Source organism: Cygnus atratus, chromosome 3, assembly GCF_013377495.2.
Source record: "Cygnus atratus isolate AKBS03 ecotype Queensland, Australia chromosome 3, CAtr_DNAZoo_HiC_assembly, whole genome shotgun sequence".
NCBI lineage: Eukaryota > Metazoa > Chordata > Aves > Anseriformes > Anatidae > Cygnus > Cygnus atratus.
This window is the reverse complement of record NC_066364.1, coordinates 111734123-111752570: the sequence shown is the minus strand read 5'-3', so window position 1 is coordinate 111752570 and position 18448 is coordinate 111734123. Positions and strand designations below refer to the sequence as shown.

The 18448-nt window shown below is 42.6% G+C and overlaps 1 protein-coding gene across 1 annotated transcript in view; it reads left to right on the top strand.

The window, feature by feature from the left end:
* Positions 1-18448, top strand: part of PCSK2 (proprotein convertase subtilisin/kexin type 2) — a 102052-nt gene that overhangs the window by 67005 nt on the left and 16599 nt on the right. The window contains exons 6-8 of the mRNA XM_035553007.2: positions 3281-3357; positions 9349-9437; positions 12146-12321. Of these exons, the coding sequence (XP_035408900.1) occupies positions 3281-3357; positions 9349-9437; positions 12146-12321 (342 nt within the window). The remainder of the gene's footprint in view (positions 1-3280; positions 3358-9348; positions 9438-12145; positions 12322-18448) is intronic.

The following is an 18448-nucleotide window of genomic DNA, read 5'->3' as shown; positions in this document are numbered from 1 at the left end:
AGACTAGACTCTGTGACAGAGTAGGTTTTATCTTCTAATTAAATTACTCCGAAAGAGTAATTGTTTCTATTTTGACTTTACCATAGGAGGTATTTTTCCAACCTGTCCTGCTAGGAGTAGATACTGCGCTTGTTAACAAAGAACAGGACAGGATCTTCCATTAACAAGCTCATTTCCTTTTACTGATGTTCATTTCTTTTTACTGCCAGGTGTTGGATGAAACCTTGCTCCTTGCACAAATCCTTGTCACAGCTCCCCTGGACACTGCAGATAGCAAACCCCTTCTGTTGCTTCGGCAGGGGACATTTGTGCCACAAGGCCATTGTCACACAGGCCACCACTTGCGGCACATCCCCGGTCTCCTGTGTGACTTGTCATATCCCACAAAAGAGTTGGTGTTACTTCTGAAATTCCCACTATGGTAGAAACAGCCTTTTGCAACCACACAAAGGAGAAGTAGTCAGCCCAAGTTAAGATATCTATTACTTCTTACATTGCTTCTGCCTGTCTTGGGCTGCAGCACCTGATTAGCAAGCACTGTTCTTTAGCACAAGGTCAGATACCTTTCTGTACTGTCTGTCACTGTAGCGATATTTACTGCACCCCAGTGTAAGCTGTGCCCCCAGCATCATGCTTTATTCCAAGCTGTAGTTACAGGAATACAGGTTACACTTAACAGAAGTACCTGGGAGCACTTTGAAAGCCAGGAAAAAGGAATAGAAAGGTGAAGTGACTTTGTTCTGGTTGCCACAGTGACCTGCAAAAGCTTTAGACTACTTCCAGCCAGGTGAGCTGCTGCTGGTGACATTCCCTTCATGTTCACGGTTAACACCAGCTGTAGTACCTCAGCTTCTGTGACACCGGAGAGCACAGCACTGCCATACAACAGGACATGGCACATACGGGGGCAGTGCAAGAGGCCCAGAGCCATTTAGCCAAGGACCAACAACAGCCAAGAGGGGCTGCTGGGGGAGCAGTACAGTCACCAGGTCAGAGGCTGTGTCATTCCAGGTTGTGGCCTCCTGGCTTCCAGCATTCATTGTTTTGTGGACTGTTGGAGAAGGAGGAAGCACAGCAGCTAATACCCTTTCCAGATTTATCTTCCATTAATTTGTCTTAAGCTCTTTTTTTTTTTTTTTATCTTTTTTTTTTTCCCAGAGTTTTGACCTCTGTATTGCTGGGGGCCAGTGAATTTTGTAACTCATTACATGTTCTGTGGAAAAGTACTTCTTGCTGTTTTCTGCTGCTTCTAAATCTTCCCTCTGGTAATTTCTGTGGATTCCTGCTAGTTCTCGCATTATGAGAAGTACTCAATAACTCCCTGTCCACCTTCTCTGTGCTATTCATGATTTATAGATCACTGTCAAATTCCCCTTCTTTCCCTGGCTGAAAAGTCATATTCTATTTACTCTTCGCTCATACAAATCCATGCCTTTCAAATGCAGTATAAGCAATTGAGCTAATTAAAAGAGGTAAATTAAACATACACCTGAGCACAGAGACTCAGAAGCACTGAGAATCTGTGGCTTAAGATGCCTTCTAATAATTTCAGCTATAGGCTGAAAATCAGGGCCCTAGTTTAGAGATACTGAGAGATCAATAAAGATACTCACAAGGGGATTCAGCTATATCTGAGCAGGAGAACAGCATCGAACCATGTGATTGACATTCTGCAAACCTGAACTCCATTCAAATACTGCAGAATATTGTCCATACTGAGTAAAAAGAGCCAGGCTTTCTGAAGTGATGACCCAAAAAACCACTGTGCAGTGACTGGAAAGATACTTAGTTATACCCTCCAAGGAACAAGGACAGCATTGTCTCTTTTGTTCTGGCAGAAGTTTTTGGGAGCTGGGTTTTCTGAATCTAAAATCCCAAGACTTTGGTGCTACCAATGGACCGCCTATTCCTGCACCCCTGGAACTGAGAATTTGCTGAAGGGGAATGTTTCTAGGAGCAAAGCTATTCATACATGAGTCTCAAATTATCTTCAATAGCACGCTCAGCCAAATCTTACAAAGAATGTACATACACATTAATTAAGAATTAACATAATTCTGTTCCTTGAGTATGGTGTTTATTAAAATATAAACTCTGTGATCATACACTTGAGAGGAAGCTTCTAAATATTTTTTAAAAGCTTAATTTTCAGTCACCCTTTATTTATGTGTTTTCATTGAGAGGGAAGAAAGAAGATGGCACTTGACTTTCTGAAACTTTCCACTTGGTTCTCAAATATAGCATCAAAAAGTTGCTGAGTGTCCTTTATGCTGCTGATGGGGCAAAATAATGAATGGTTTAGATTATATGGGAAGGAGAGGCATGGGATGGCACTTTCAGAAGGGCCTGAAAGCCGCATTTGTGAAGCTATTCAAGCAACTGAAGGATCAAGAAAATACACAAATGGGATTCTCAGATGTATGTGCTGACCATTAATATAGTTTTCACGCTTGAATTCTGAGAAGTTTTGTTCTAAGACATTGAAATGATTGTAGAAATCTGTCTTAGTAATGCAAATTACTTTTTAAAAGATAATTATAGGGTGGAAGATCCCAAGTGTCTGGTAATTTCCATCACTGTTTGAAAAATAGGTTTTAATTTTTTTCCTGCCACACTGAGTAACCTAACACTTAAATATGCATGTAGATATTGGTGAGGTGGTCAAAATAACCTGAAGCTGTACTTAAGATCCCAGTGGATAAAGTACTTTTTGAAATGATGTCCAGTGTCTGAGCTGATGCTCGCTGAAATGTAACCAATCAGGGCTCTTGCTGAATCTTGGATGGGATCAGAGAAAGGATGACATTTTCTTTCCAAGGGGAAATAAAACCATAAACCACCTAATGAAGTTTCCCATGGATATATTGACTAAGGTATATACAACTAAGGTCAGTTGGACATCACTACTTACAGTGTGAGGTTTTCAGTTTGGAAACTGTCTTTGGAAAATAGCTATTTAGGATCCCCAGTGCTAAGGGAGTGGACAGGAAGAGCTGTGGCCTGCAGTGCTTCAGAAGTAGCCTGAGGTCTCACAGCACATCATGCTAAGCCACCCTGGTAGGGCAATACTAACGGAGGTTTTGCACCCCAAAGAGCATCTTTCCCCAGGCTTTCTGGTATGGGAAATGTGCAGCACTACAGGGACCAGCATCCAAATGCATCTCAGAGATTGAAGAAGAGAACAAAGATTACTAATGACTCCCAGCTCCTGCAATGTGTCCCACTTTGCCCTGCATGTCTGCCTTTCTGCTAAATCACTGAATGTCTTTGTGTTTTGCAGAATGCCCAAGCCAGCTATGACTTCAGCAGTAATGATCCCTACCCTTACCCCCGCTACACAGATGATTGGTTTAACAGGTAAATGGCTTCCAATTGACCTGCCATTCACTGCGGTTTGCAGAGGAAATGATAAGTATTTGCTGATATTTGTGGAATGTCTGTTTTCTACTAAATTATGTGGTTGCCAAAACAGAAGCTTCAATCTCATTACAGCTTAAAAATTAGAGGTTACTTCTAACTTTATTTTTTAGATAATGCCGAACAGTGGTTCATAAGCAGTTTATAAATGCTTCATTATGTTTTTAGATGAAACTGATGCTTCAGAAGAGTATATATTTACATTGTTTGTATGGGTGACAGCCACATAAAATTTTCTGCGAGCTAGTCTATGACTTTATGATAACCCAGCTCTGTAGGTTTAATGCAGTCTTGATCACAGAATCACAGAATCACAGATTGATGGGTTTCCCATCTATTGCATCTGATGTAGTATGACCACTATTTAATTTTAAAGAGAGTAAGTGGCAAGGAGGAATTTTGTGCAACTGGAGTCTGACAGGAAAAGGCTTTGGGGGAGGGAACAGCTTTTTCACCTGATTGTAAACTAAAACTACAAAGCAGCATGGTGTAAAATAACCAGCTTGAAAACAGTTAAATTTTACATAAGTTCTGAATCATCTATCCTTTCACTATGATTTAAAGACAGCGTACATGGATAGCATTTCAGGGTTTGATTCTGAGATATTTCAGACTGGTGGAGGAATTAAAGTCCATGCACCACTGACTGGGAACCTGTTCTGTTGGGTTTTAAGCCTGGAATCAACAGTGCAGCTATGTTTGTTGTGTTGTTTCTCCCTAACACAGCGTAATTGTCCAAGACCCACTTTTCCTTCAGTGTGTTCTGAACCTAACCACTTTTCAGCTCGTGAATGTCTGGTCCTCAAAGGTATGGTATTAATATGAATGGCCCAAAAGAAAAGGCTTCAGATTTCAGGAAACCTAAACTTTTTGTTTCCCCAAACTCATTTTTGGTTAAAATAGAACAGAAACATGTTGACAGTTCTTAAAAAAATAAAATAAAAAATCTCTGGCTTCTGCATCTATCCCATAAAATGCCCTTTCTGCCAGGCAAAATTGCTCCTAGCAAGATGTTAACATAGTCAAGGGTGCAGAGTCCAAGGCGCACCTATAAGGTGTGTTTAGTACCTGGTGATCTCAGCTTCCAGCATCTCTGGCTCTTCAGCATACTCACCAGGGTGTCGGACAGGTTCTGGCTTCGATTTGCAAAACATGTTTCAGGGTATTTTTAAGGAAGTTTCCAAATGTTATCTAGATTTAAGTATAATTGATGCCATCAGCATTTATATAACAGCAGCACTGAGAAGTTGGAATATTTTAAGAGTTTCAGGGCTCAGTCATAGTGCTTATAGAAATACATTAGACCTATTTGATGTGGTTTTCATCTCTAACTTAGTATGGCTGCATGAATGGCCTCTTGAGTTTTGGATGTAGATTGCTTTGTTGTTGTTTGTTTCTGTTTCTAAAGAAATCAATTTTACTTCAGTCAGGGTGGCACAACAAAGATGTGGAGCAGCTGTGCTTCCACCTCAGACACAGGCTTCCTGGAATGGATCAAACAGATTTAGGAGCTGTGGTGTCCTCGTTTATAGTCCTGCCATTTTTCAGCAAAAGCAAGATGCCAGTGATATTTCTCCTTCATATCAGGAAAGGACATCTGACACTTTTAAACTAGCATGAATCCAATTAGTGAATGGAAAGTCAGAGAAAGACTAGGGCTCTAATTTGTGAAGGTCTGTTAGCTTTCTTGCTTTATTTATGCAAAGGATCTTTGTAGGAGAAAGATATCACTTAGCTCTGGAGCAGCACAGAGGAAAATTAAATTTAGCTTTAGTGGGTAATGGTAGATTGTGTCATTTTCAGTGTGGAACTTCATAAAACTAAGTGTGTTCTGCCAAGCCCCATTAACACCAGTTGTGCTGCAATCAAATATTTTATAGCAGGGCGCAGTTTGCGGTCCTCACATGTTTGGCAAGGTGGCACTGCAGACAGAGTTACCTCCTAAAGTCTTTTAAACAGGCCTGGAGCATCCTGGAAGCAACAAGGCTTATGGTCTCTGGCCCCAGATTCCTCTGCCTAACTTCAGGCACCCAAGTGAAGAATCCAGAGTAAGCAGCACAGTCGCCTGCAACTTGATCTATAATTATTGAGAACAGCATGATGCAGGTATTCAGAACTGCAATCTCTCTGTTTCTTTTCTTGAGCAGACAGAGAGATGAGACTGTTTCAATGTCAAGTCCATTCCGTGCCTGCACAATTCAGGAAGTCTTCAAGATGTGAGATTTCATGTTTTGTCCAGACTAAAACAAGAACCAACACACTGTGTCCAGTTGTTCAGGAGTAGTTGTGGCTGTTTTTCTCTGCAGATTTCTATGCTATATTGTTAATTAAGCTGATGTGCCCATCTATAAGCTATTGTCATGACTTGTGACTCCTGAATTGTTATTACAGTGAGGTTACAACTGTCTGCCTGTGACGGTCTGTCTATCCATATGTGTAACTGCACAGGTGCATCTGGATAGACAGTAGTTATATGGACTGCCATTCAAAGAAGCCAATAAAGGCTCCATTTTGCTCAGTTTGCAGTAAGTTATGTATCTCCCATTGAATTTTATGCATGCAGGGGGATCACACTCAAAGTATGATAGCGTGGCATTCCTTTTTCCATAAAGAATATGTTTCTGTGTAAGCAATTCAAGTGATTTGTGGAACAAGAAGCAGAGGACTGTTTTTAAAAAAGATGAACCAAGGGGCTTTTGTGAGCTGCCAGCTGCATGTGCCAAGTAGCATTAGACTTTAAGAAAAAAGGGAGAGGTTTTTGCATGGAGTATTTCATTAATCACAGCTGCTCTGCTTCTAAGTACAGATTCCCTTTCCAGTTGGTGCTTTTTAAGGCTGCTGGAGGCACTCTGGCCTCTATATCTAAGAGCCACTGGCCTGTGAAACCAAGCAGGGTGGGTTTTGGAAGGGGACAATTTGGTGCTTTGGGCAGGGAGTTGCAGGCAGGCAGTTTGGCTGCTGTTCCCAGCAGAAGCACGCAGATGGCTGGGCAGCAAGGGTATTTATTCCCATGCTCCCCGGACTTTCTGCTTGACTGTGTTCAGAGCACAGCTTGGGGGCCAAGCCAGCAAGGAGAACGCCGTTTTGGGATGGGGGACTCTGGGTGCAACGCAGGGCAGGGCTGTGTGGGAGTGTGAGAAGCAGTGAGGGCAGTGAAGGAACCTGAACCAAGCCCAGTTCCCAAAAGCAGAGGCAGCCCCACAGCACTCAGAGTGGTTTTCTGGTGCCCGCTTTGGGAAGCAGCTGTGACTCCACCACCTACTCATACATAACGTTCGGGAGCTTGGCAGGGATCACAGTGTGCCGTGCGGAGGTACCTGTGCCCATCAGGGATAGCTCGGCCTCATTGTACAGCCCTCTGACTTCTCGTTGTGAGTGTGCACAAGGCTCCCCATCTCACAGCACCGAGATCATGAATTTCTGCCGGGACATAAATAACAAATAATTATTTTCACTCCTGTAGCCTCTGTATTCAATATATTCTCTCACCCAGATCAGAGTTTGCTGGGCATAAAATTATTTACTATCTTGGAAATCTGTTTTCTTCAGATGTTAAAGAAAAAAGAAAGGCCTTTATTTATTATGGATTCAAACAAAATCCCATTGAGTCTCCCCTTGGCTTCCAGACAGCGCTCATTAAAAGGGTAAAAACACCTGCTCCCCTCCTCCTCAGTTTTTCAATTGATACACTGGAAACCACGCAATAATTGAGAATTCATATGAAGGGATATAACAGCTCTTTCTACCTGCAGCGTTACCACACGAGTAACGGAGAGCTGCAGCACTACTGCTGGTTCTTCACATGTTTGGATACAGGTGGAGTGGCACGTTCCCAAAGTAGTGCCCCCCTTCCTGCTGTGCTTCCCCATGTGCAAACACTCAAAGGCTCAGAGGCTGCAATATCAGGTGACTTAATTATTTTTATCCCCTGGTTTTAAAGATTGAAATTTGGTGATGAGATGACCATTGGAGAGAGAAGCTGTGATTTGGGCCCATGACACAGGTCACTTCATAGAAACCACAATGGGTTTATCAATGATACATGAACAGCAAAAAGGGCTAGATTTGGAAAGTCTGTTATTTGCCATTAATAATTCAACCAAATGCATTTGCAGTAACTCGCATGTGATTTTTTTCCCTCCAGTCAGCCACGGTGTCTAAACCCTGAGCTGCTGGAACAGGTCTGCTTGCAGGCTCCATCATGCGGACTGGTGGAGAAGAGAAGTAGGGAAGAGGACCTTTTGGTGGTCCTAATACAGTTTTTCCTTCTGTGATACAGAGTTCACCTGACAGCATCACCATTTTTTTTATTATTTTTTTTTGTGCCCCAGCCTTAGTCAAGCCAATTTTTTAACAAAGCCATTTACTCTGCTTTGTGGCTTCGAGCTAGCCCACAGGTGACTAGATAACGAATGCCTAGCAACCGTATATTTTTTTCACAGTTCCTTGAACAAGGGCATGAGGGAAAACCTGCTTGAATGTTGCAAGAAATTTCTCCAGCAGCTGAATAAGAAGTCTGTATCACTCACCTCTCTCCCCCCTTTGTAAAAGGAACTTGCATGAGATCGTGATCACAACACTGTGTCCATGCGAGACCAGTCATTTTCTTTCTTGGAGCTACCTTGAAAAACACACTCTTCCAAGTGCAGCAGTAAAAAGGATGTGATGCTTCTCACCCCTTTATTAATTTTACACTCACCTTTGCCAGAGGTGCTTAAAGGGAGAGAGGGAGAAAAAAGCTGATTAAAAGAAAACAATCCTGCTGCCTCTAGGGATGGTTCGTCTGGGACTCTGTATAGCCTTTACAACACAGCACAGCTAATTGCATGAATCCTTAGCGTGCTGTAGGAGCAGTGCCAGCTGTAATGCACAGAGGGGTGGATGTGAGCGGTAGGAAGGATTCATATTGATGGACCATCTTAAAAAAACTGTCATCAGCATAGATTTTGCTAGTTGCTCTGCTGCTGTGCTATTTTTTAAAACTATATTATATTGCCTTTATTTATCTTCTCTGTGGTTTAATTTCTGTGATGAATTAGGAGAAAGAAAAATGCGATCTGCCTTCTTGCAAGCCTGCCTCAAAGCCACCAGCAGCTTCAGGGTCTCTGTTAAGAGCTGTAAAGCACTTCAGAGATGCGAAGTGTTCTTGAAACACCACGTGTCAGCCTGAACCTGGACATTGGTGTCAGAGACATTTCCCATTTGAGCTGAAAGCAGGAGGTCTGTGAGCTGACAGCTGCAGCCCCTTGTCTGCTTGTGGCTCTCGTGGGAATTAGGGGCTGGAAGAGGAGGGTACAGGTGCCCTTGGGCCTGGCCAGCCAGGCCACAGCTCTGGTGCCGAGGAATGCAGTGACCCACGTGGCTCTCTTCTGCTGCTCCAGCTTGATCTTGTACCACCTCTTTGCATAGCATTTGGTTGTGGGCAGGGATATGCTCCTGATACATATTTGAAGAGCAAAAAGGCAATTGGACCTTGTTCTGTGGGGCTCAAAATAACAGGTGTCACACTGCCTAGTCACGAAAATACAGGACTTAATATTGATCTTATTTCTGCACTGTTCTTTCAAGGGACTGTTTCTGCTGCCTAATAGTTGGTAACAAGACAGAATTTGACAGCCAGAGTTAAAAAGAAAAGGGCTGAATAACTTTAGGACTAAATGAAGCATAAGTATGCATGTTAACCTCAGAGCAAGCATCATTCGTACTGCAGAGGGAAAATTGATTATTTGTGCTTCAGGAAGGAATGAGGTCATCCAGGGATCCTAGCACAGCACTCGGTGGTTTGCCATGGAAAGGTTTTCTTCTGAAGCTCTGGGACCTGCCTACAATGAGGCAAAAACAGGACCAGGGTGATGCATCTTCATTCAGCACATGCAGTGGACCACCAAATTAGCTGGGGCTCACATGGTGTCTCTGTTTTCCCCTCTGCAGCCACGGGACAAGATGTGCAGGAGAGGTGTCTGCTGCTGCCAACAACAACATCTGTGGTGTGGGAGTCGCGTACAACTCCAAGGTGGCAGGTACAGTCACAATCCAAGGTGTAAATGCTCCTCAGGCAAAACTGCTGCTGCAGGGACGGGTAGCATTGCCCAGGACAGGACTGCAGGCTGGCACTGGACCATGTGTTCATTACTTTTCACAGCAGCTGGAGAGAGGAATTTCTCCATGGTTTTGTCTTCTCATCTAAGGGCCTTATATTGCTTCTTTAATGACATTGCAGAGGAACAGTTCACCTCCTCCTTATGTTATCCCCTTTGTACACCCATTTGCAGTGCTCCTTCCCTGCACTGTTGCAGAATCATTTGTGACAAATCTCATTTTGCAGGAGGTAAAATACGCACTTGCAAACTGTACTTGAAAAGGCAAATCCCATGCCATTTGTATTCTTTAGGCTTTCACAGCACAGGCCCGGCAGCGCTGGGAATCTCTGCAGTCATTGCTTTCCTCTCTCGTAACAAGGGATGCAGAACGGTAGGAGTAGAGGCACAGAGTGAACTGGGTGGTGCTTAGCACCCAGCATTCACACCTCAGGTGTGTTGGGTATTTTTACTTCAAACTAGCTTTTGTCTGTGCTGATAGACTGAGTGCAGTGGTTGGAGTGAGTTGAGCTCTTGGACAGCATGTGCCAGTGTAGTTTCATCCTAAAGAAACCCATTTTTCCCACTGAAAAATTGTTCCATGATGTTAACTAGGGCACAGCAAGTGAAGAGGGATGCTTATGAATTTAATTTCATTCCCTAATCCACACTAACAACTCCAGTGTGGATGCACTCATTGCTTCCTGGGGAAGGTTAGCAGTGGGTGTGCAAGGGCAGCTCTGCTCTGCTGGCCCAGTCCCCAGTTCGCTGCTGTGATAGAAGAGTCTGGGGAAGGCTATGTTCACCTGTCACTGCACAATCCAAAGCCAAACTTCCACATTAGAAGGACACCAAACAATGTTTGCTAAGCTGTTACCCAAGAAACGTCATATGAGGGTTAGCAACTGGCCAGGCAGGTCTAGTGCTTTTCCCTCTCCTTCAGCAGAGGCAATGTCTCCTTCACAGATGGGACATTTTACAGAGTTCACATTCTGGCAATAACTGTTTTTAGAGAAATGTGATTTGAGGCATGGGATTTCGTCACGTTCACATCTGTATTAATAGTAAAATCTACAGCTTCGAGCTGGTTGTTTAAAAATCAAGAGGTGAAGGCCTTTTCTCATGACCAATAGCCTACAAATAGTCTTTCAGATTTGCCCCCTTCGTAGCAGAATCCCCACTGATTTTTGGGAACGCTAGCCTTTTCTACAAGAGGATGGTGTGCACTTACAGCACCACCCTGTGGTCAGTGGAAATTGAGTTGGCAGTCTGCACCTGACATGATTCGGGGTCACATTTGCAGGTGGAACTGGAAAGTTGGTAAGCAGTGATCTGGGGAAATGTGTGTCTTCATTCTCATATCTATTTTTTATTTTTCTTTTTTTTCTCCAGAAGTCAAGCCAGATTGCTTGGCTCCCCCTGTTGTCCCCTGTCTCCCCAGGATCAATCATTAATTCTGTGGTTCCAGTGCAGACCTGCAATTTACAAGCGTGTCAGGGGATTTCTCTGCCATTGAGGTTCACTTAATCATTTCTAGCTTGAATTATCAGATCAGGAATTATTCAGCTTTGGTCAGTTTTCCATTTGAAGTTTATACCATGCCTGTTTGGCAAACACCACTCTTCCCAGCCTCATATTTGGCACACGGATTTTGTATGGAATACAGTAAAAGCACTGGCTTGTCAACCAGGCTCCCCACTGCTGTGCACACTGTTTGGCTCTGTGGTATTGATTTCTGTCACATCTCTGTCCCGAAGCTGTTGGGAAAAACACTGAATTTCAACTCAAGGCTATAAATGAGATTTGGAATGTGTCTCTGGTTACTCAGGTCTCATCCGAAGGCCGAGAGCTTGGCTAGCAGTGCTGCTGGCCTGTGAGGGGTATGATGAATGAAAGGGCTTGCACTGCCATCTTCGTCGTACACTCTGGCTTGCTTACAGCCAGCTCTCCAACATCTTATGAAGTCGACATGTCCTTGGATAGTATCGCATAAACTCTAACTCAATTTCTACTGCGATATGGGTTATAGCAAGCAGGTTTTATTTTTTTTATTATTTTTTATTTTTTCCTACAAATACTGGCCATGCTTTACTATTGTGTCTGTATGTTGAGACATGGATAGTTTTCCAGGAAATCATTGTGTACTATCTTTCCCCTTCCTGATTAAATTCTGGAGAAGAACCAAATTAAACAGAAAAATGACTTGAAAAACAAATGAAGTGTCAACACATCACTGAGTATAAATTACAGGGCGTTGAGTGGTGGTGGTAATCCTTATCCTTAGTTGTGTCGTGGTTTTACTTGGGGTAAATCAAACTTACAAACTATGATTTAAATAGCATTTTATAGTATTTAAATAATATTAAAAGTGAGATTGCTGAACACAAATGTTTTCAAATAGTAGGTGAAAGATACTCTGTAATTAGAAAGCAGTAAGGAGTTCTCTCTTTCTGGACCACACTGCATTGCTGCGGCTGGGTGTTTAAGTGCTGGCATCCTGCTGGGTAAACACACCCTGGTGAAAAGTGAATGACAAGTGCAGAATTGCTGAATGCGTGAAAATACCCGTAACTGGGAGACTTACCAGGTGCTGAGCTTTCATCTTGCCCTGGGTAATGCATAATTCATGTTTATGCTGATTAAATCCACAGGTATTCGAATGCTCGACCAGCCATTTATGACAGACATTATTGAGGCTTCCTCTATCAGTCATATGCCCCAAGTCATAGATATATACAGTGCCAGCTGGGGACCAACCGATAATGGAAAGACTGTGGATGGACCTAGAGAGCTAACACTGCAAGCGATGGCGGATGGTGTGAACAAGGTAACAATCCTATTAACTAATCAAGGTATCGGGGCAGAATGGTATGTACACACTTGCACTGAAACCAGTGACAGGGGCGTACCTGATCCTCCAATAGATGTTACAGAGCACAATGCAGTTGTGTAAACTATCCCAACTTTCAGTATATTCGAAGGTCCGTTGACGTTCTCTCTGCACTATTGTGGGATTTTTTTTTTACTGCACAGTCTCAGGATACTGTGCTCTCCTGCGTGGAACTGTATTTTTCTCCAGTCAGCTTACATATGCTTTTCACATGCTATTGCAGTCAAAATGGAAGAGCCTGATCACATCCTGGCTCCAGAGGCCTGTAAATAGTCCCTGCTTTGAAAGATGCCAGCTGTACTACTGACGTCACGTTGTCTGTTTTGGTGTGCTACCAGATTAATTGTCATTTCGGACACAGATCACTCATGTTATCATAATTACAGTTGTGATTGTACCACCCTGTCTGTGGAGTAATATTATTCCCCAGTAGTGGGAACCTCCTTGTTTTATTCCCATCCTTTCAGCTCCTTCCAGGGACAGTCTCTGTTTTTTGTCAAAGACACTCAATGGCATCTTGGAATCTGTTAAATATATACTATATTAGAATGTCAGGTAAAATGCATTCCACAAGTTAAAAAAGAAACAAAAAAACAGTCCAAAAACAGTCCAAAAAAACCCCAAAACTTGCATGTCTCTTGTCTCTCTTTGGTGTCATGCAGTTATGACAACCACAGTTACTCTTGCTGTTGTAGGGAAGGAGCCTTCTCTCTTTGTGGATTATAGTTGGGTTTCCAAAATGAAAAGATTTGAAATTCCCCAGAACATCTGGGGTGGTTTTGTGTGGGAGCTCTGCAATTACTCATTTTCCATCCAAATTATTTCTTCCTCTTGCCTGTGCCAGTTTCACCCACTCTTCATCACCACCTCCCTGTGAACAGCACATTCAGTGTACCATGTTTGGTGACATGATAATTAAATCTATTGCTGTGGTAGATGGTGAAGCATCCAAAGCAGTCTCAGATCCTGAGACTAATGTTTTGCCTATAACATGAATTATGGGCATCTTCATGCTCATCTTCATGCTCTTGCCTACAAATTTGGCAATATACTACAATAACTCAGGAAGACCTGTCACGAATTTCTCCTGAGTCTTCTCAGTTCTGTAGTATAAACTTTACAAACCTCTGACCAGCTCAAAGTCCCCATGAAGTCAACTTACACAAGCTGGCTTTCTTCTCATACCTTTATTTCATCTGTCTAGAGTTTCCATAAAGATTTTCTTGATCCCCTTAAATACTCCTGTCATAGGGAGAATCTTTCATCGATGTGTGACATGGTCGTTTTATGTTTAGCAACACTTCTGTGTCTTACAGTTAGTGGATACTTGATCGTCCTTCCACCAATGTTGGTTGGAGCAGAGAATCTGGCTATAGAAAAATTCCTGTCCTGTTTTTTTTTGTTATTCTGCTCCATGAAGAACTAGTCTAAAAAGTAACAGAAAAGACATGAATAACCCAGGCAGGGTACTGCAAACTAATCAAAAATGAGAGCTTTTACCCTCTCAAGAGAAGCAGGTTTTAATTTTTAGTGTTTTTTTTTTTCAGTTTCTTGATATTTAAAAGAGTTTTCAATTAATTTGCTGTTGTGTCATCATGTTCTCTCAGTTGTGGAGTTGCACTGGTATTACACCTCTGGAATGTTCAGCGTGAGAGAAGGGATTTTTCTCTGCTGTTTTATTGTCTAGTCATGGTCCCATACCTGGGGGTGTTGGGCATACAACTTTTTTAATGCCCTCCCCTTGAATGTGTTTACAGTTCTCTTTAAGAAATAATTTATAATATTAGGGTCAGAAGGACCCTGGGATAACTTAGGGTTAATGCTTGCTAAGAAGACAGAATGGTGATGGTGAGCTGCCTTCTGGGAAGGATTGCTCTCATACCATATCAGAAAGCACAAAATGAACAGACGAGCCTGCATTAGGAAAACAGTTCTGTCAAACAGCCATTGCAGAATTGGAGAGCAGAAGGGATAATATTGCATTCTACCTAAGAAAGAAATTGTTGTTGAGGAATGATTACACTTAATTTTACAGTGGCGGTATCGCAGCTATCTCTTGGCAATACACACACAAAAAAAAAGACAGCTCCCCACAAATAAATCCCTTCGCATTGTGCTCATAGCTTTATCTACCCTTGTTATGTGCATTACATTTCCTGTCATAGAAGAGTTTTGGGGTGTAATTTGTTCTAGTTTCTTTTCACGGAGAGCCAGGTTTCCCAGGATATTTCAGGGTTTCAGTGGATGCTGGGTACTCTCCACAGTGCTTTGAAAATCCCACTACAGGCTTCCCTGCATGTAAAGGAAGACTGACAAGCCTTTGATGTATTGCCATTCTACCTAGCTTACATCTACAGTCTATGCACCAAATTCTCTATTGGCCATACAAATGTAAATCTAATTTATGATCATTTTTCAGAATTAAAAAAAGCAAAACACTGTTATTAAAGAGAAAAGTGGTATCTTTTACAAACAGAGACAAATAAATGTAGGAACGCTTTTTCTTAGTCTAGGGCTGATTCTCACCAGAGTGATGGTCATGAATTAGTGATGAAGCTGAAATATTGGCAGGAAGGAAGCAACATGCTGAGAATAAAAATGTGTTGTTAAACTAAAAGCCATACTTTGAAATGTCCTGAAAGGAAATGTAAGATCTCTTGCACAGAGCAAGATTAATATCCTTGCCTCTATGGCAGTAAACTAAAAAATAATTGGGAGTGATATGAAGTTCTTATGGGGAATATGCGGTTAACCAAGCTGATGAACAGTGGTAACGTTTGCCTTGTTGCCACCATACTTGGGAACTCAGCTTAAGGAGAGACTCACAAGGGTTTCATCCTTCCCCAAACTCCATTCCACTGTCTTGTCCTTTTGGCATCCTCCTTCCAGGGCTGCAAGGATGCCTGGGGTAAACACTCACGTGGTAATTTTAACATGATGATAACTGCAGAAACTTGGAGACTTCTCGTTTGTGTGTCTGTTTATGTCTGTTTATATGGCTTGAAGGCATGCATTCATAACCAGATGGGCTAAGGCTGATAAACCTTCTTTCTCTTCCATTTCCCATTCCTGGCATTTGTTAAGATAATTCTTACCTTCTATCTTAATCAAACTGTCACTTTAGTATTATCTTCACTTGTGAGATAAATAGCATAAATAAAGGTAACAGTAAATAGTATAATTAAGGCCTGGAGAATCTGTCCATCACATTGGCAATTCCTTTATGGGCTCTCTTTACTAATTGCACTTCTACGGCTGAACACAATGGGATGGCACATGTGAGAACTTGGTGTTGGTGTAATACACACAATCAGGAGGTGTTGGGAAGCGAACTCAAACTGCTTTTTGTTATTTAGCTGTGATCCCAAGCATTTTTTCACGCAATCTGCTCTTCACTGTGTTATCTCATGACTTTTGTTCAGGGTCAGTAGTTTGCAGTGTGACCAGGTCACCGAATAGTGGTAGTTGCATTGCAAAGATAAATGAGCTCACCATGGGCACTTGAGAGTACAGGTTGAAATAGTTTCATACACGCAAACATCCCTGGGCTGCAAGGCATCCAATGCTGGCTGCCGGCTGTGACAAGAGACCGCACTAGTCTCTGCTCGAGTCAGATATCCGTGAGGGTGGCCTGCAGCCGGCTCAGGGACAAACGCTGCTGTGCCTGTTGAAAGAGCTGTCCAGAGAGCGTGTGCTGCTGCTCGCTCTTTCTCTAGACACATTTGCCAGGAGCTACAATGGATTTATGTCATGAGATTTTATTATCTGGCTTCTAGACGCCATCTGTGGACAGCAGCAAGCTATGGCGTCTAGACAAAAGGTATATGTTTCTTTACAGCCTCAGGAAGACACCAGCCTAACGTTGTTCTGGGCTGTCCTGAGATAGCTTTCCCCTGCACCGAGACCAGGCTGCTTATATGCTCAGTTGCATTGCCCCTAATGTGTTGTACGTTTGCATGTGTATTTTCTCTATGAGCTATGGAGGGGTATTATTGCAGATGCAGAAATACAAACTGAAATTCAGAGCAGAGCAAGAAACCATGGTGTTGGACCCGGGACTAAGCAGCCCAAATACAGCAGTGCCAAATACAGCTAGCTATATCATCCGAGTGAGAGGTTCTTTCATTTCAGAGAAGGGGGAGTGAGTCCGTAGTAGCCTTTTATAGATAGGGCTGGCTGGAGCAATGCTGTGTGATTTACATATCCCTTGTCTGACCTGTGCTTCCCTGTCCTGGGGACCAGACAACTTGGGGTGAGGGGGGCAGAGAGAGACAGTAGATGGCATCCCAGTGGTTGCACAACTCTCTTAATTCTCTTAATTATGGACTTTTGTTCTCTGGTGCCTTATATCCAGAATTATATCAGCAGACATCTAATACTGTAAGCTAAGGAAGAGGTAACTAGCTCAAGAACTGATTCCACCCATGCTTTATGGGTACATCCCGTCTTTAATGCAACACCCAGAAAACATTTCTTTCTTGCTGTTTTATGATTTCAGTATTTTCAGCTTCAGCAATAGAAATTTAAAGCAGTAAAAAGAAGTTATCAAGCTAAGCTGGTCTCTATCTATTGCATTTTTATGATGTAGGCTTTTATATTAGTAGGTTGCGAGGAGTTGCTCATGGACTGAATTAATTTCTTGAGACTTCGCCAGCTCAACCAGAATACATAAGCCATGATCCATTTGTGCATGTGCTGGTGAAAGTGTTATTGCTTCCATAATATGGTACTACCTAAGAAAATGCTGCACTAGTATAAATTCCCAAGGGAACAATATTAAGAATTTATAGTCTCATCATGGCTCTGTAACTGGGCTCACCAATGAAGGAAGAAAGGACAGCTTTAAAAATGAAATATTTCTCACTTGCCTCCATTCAAGGCCATGCACATTGCATTTGTGTTTGAAATATGTTGAGGATAGCATGTTATTGAAGTATATGCAGTTAGATGCCTCTAACTTTATTTTATTGGCTGAACAGCCAAGCGAGGATAGGGGAATTAGTTTATGATATGGCAGCTTTCTGATTACTCCATTTCTAAGGAAGCCTTACAAGCTTCTTTATACATTGGGAGCCCTTTACTATCACATTGCTATTGTGTCTGGAAATCAAACCACATTATAGCCCCACATGAGTGTATTATATCTGTTTGGTATTCTGAAGCTGCCCCATTTATCAGGTGGGAGGGATTTTCAGGCTTTGGTAAAACAGCCTGACCAGCTTTTGTGACCTTGTGCTGGGATACACCACCTTTCACTGTGTACATGGTCCAGGTTTGGAGATCTGTCTGTGACCATCTGCTTTCCTGCTGTGGCTCAGGGAACGGCCATGCCTCTCTGAGGACAGGACAGGAGCAAATCCCAAGTGCCCCTGATTTCTGTTGTGATACTGTCTGCTTCAGGGATGCCTTGGTCACCTGAGGACCTTGGCTCTTGTAACATTTGTGCTTCGTGTGTTCCTACAACAGGGTTAAATATTGCCCTTCACAAAGAGTCAAATGACTTTCATGTAAAGAGCAGAAAGCTGCTGTATTGCAATAGCGTGGGCCTACATGGCACTATTTCTAAGTTCCAAATGTGAATAGTCTTTATTGACATGTAAATTACTGTTTTTCTAAGGAAACAAGATGCTAATTTAGCCTCAAAATGTAGATTTTGCTGTCTCACTGACCCCAGGAATGTTTTCTGCCTAATCTCTGTGCCACAGCTCAGCAGCCATGTGCCTTTGCCTCCCAGCAAGGCCGGGAACCTTTGCACAGCGCTGCAAGAACCACAGGTGAAACTGTGAGGCCAGGGAGCATCACACACACTGGGAAGTCTGCACATAGAAACCAGCACCACCGCTGGTGGAAAGTAAATTGGATGTTTAAAATCTTTTTCCTACTGAAAGTCTAGCTCAGAACTACTGAAGAGAGGATGTGATTGGTTTTTACCTATGATAGCAGTACCAGAATTAGGCCTGCAGAACTGCTGGACTAGAGCAATGCATTATCACTTGCAGAACACAGCCCAGGATCAAAAAGGCATGGCTAGTTTAGGCCAAGCCAGAGCATTTCACTTGAAGTA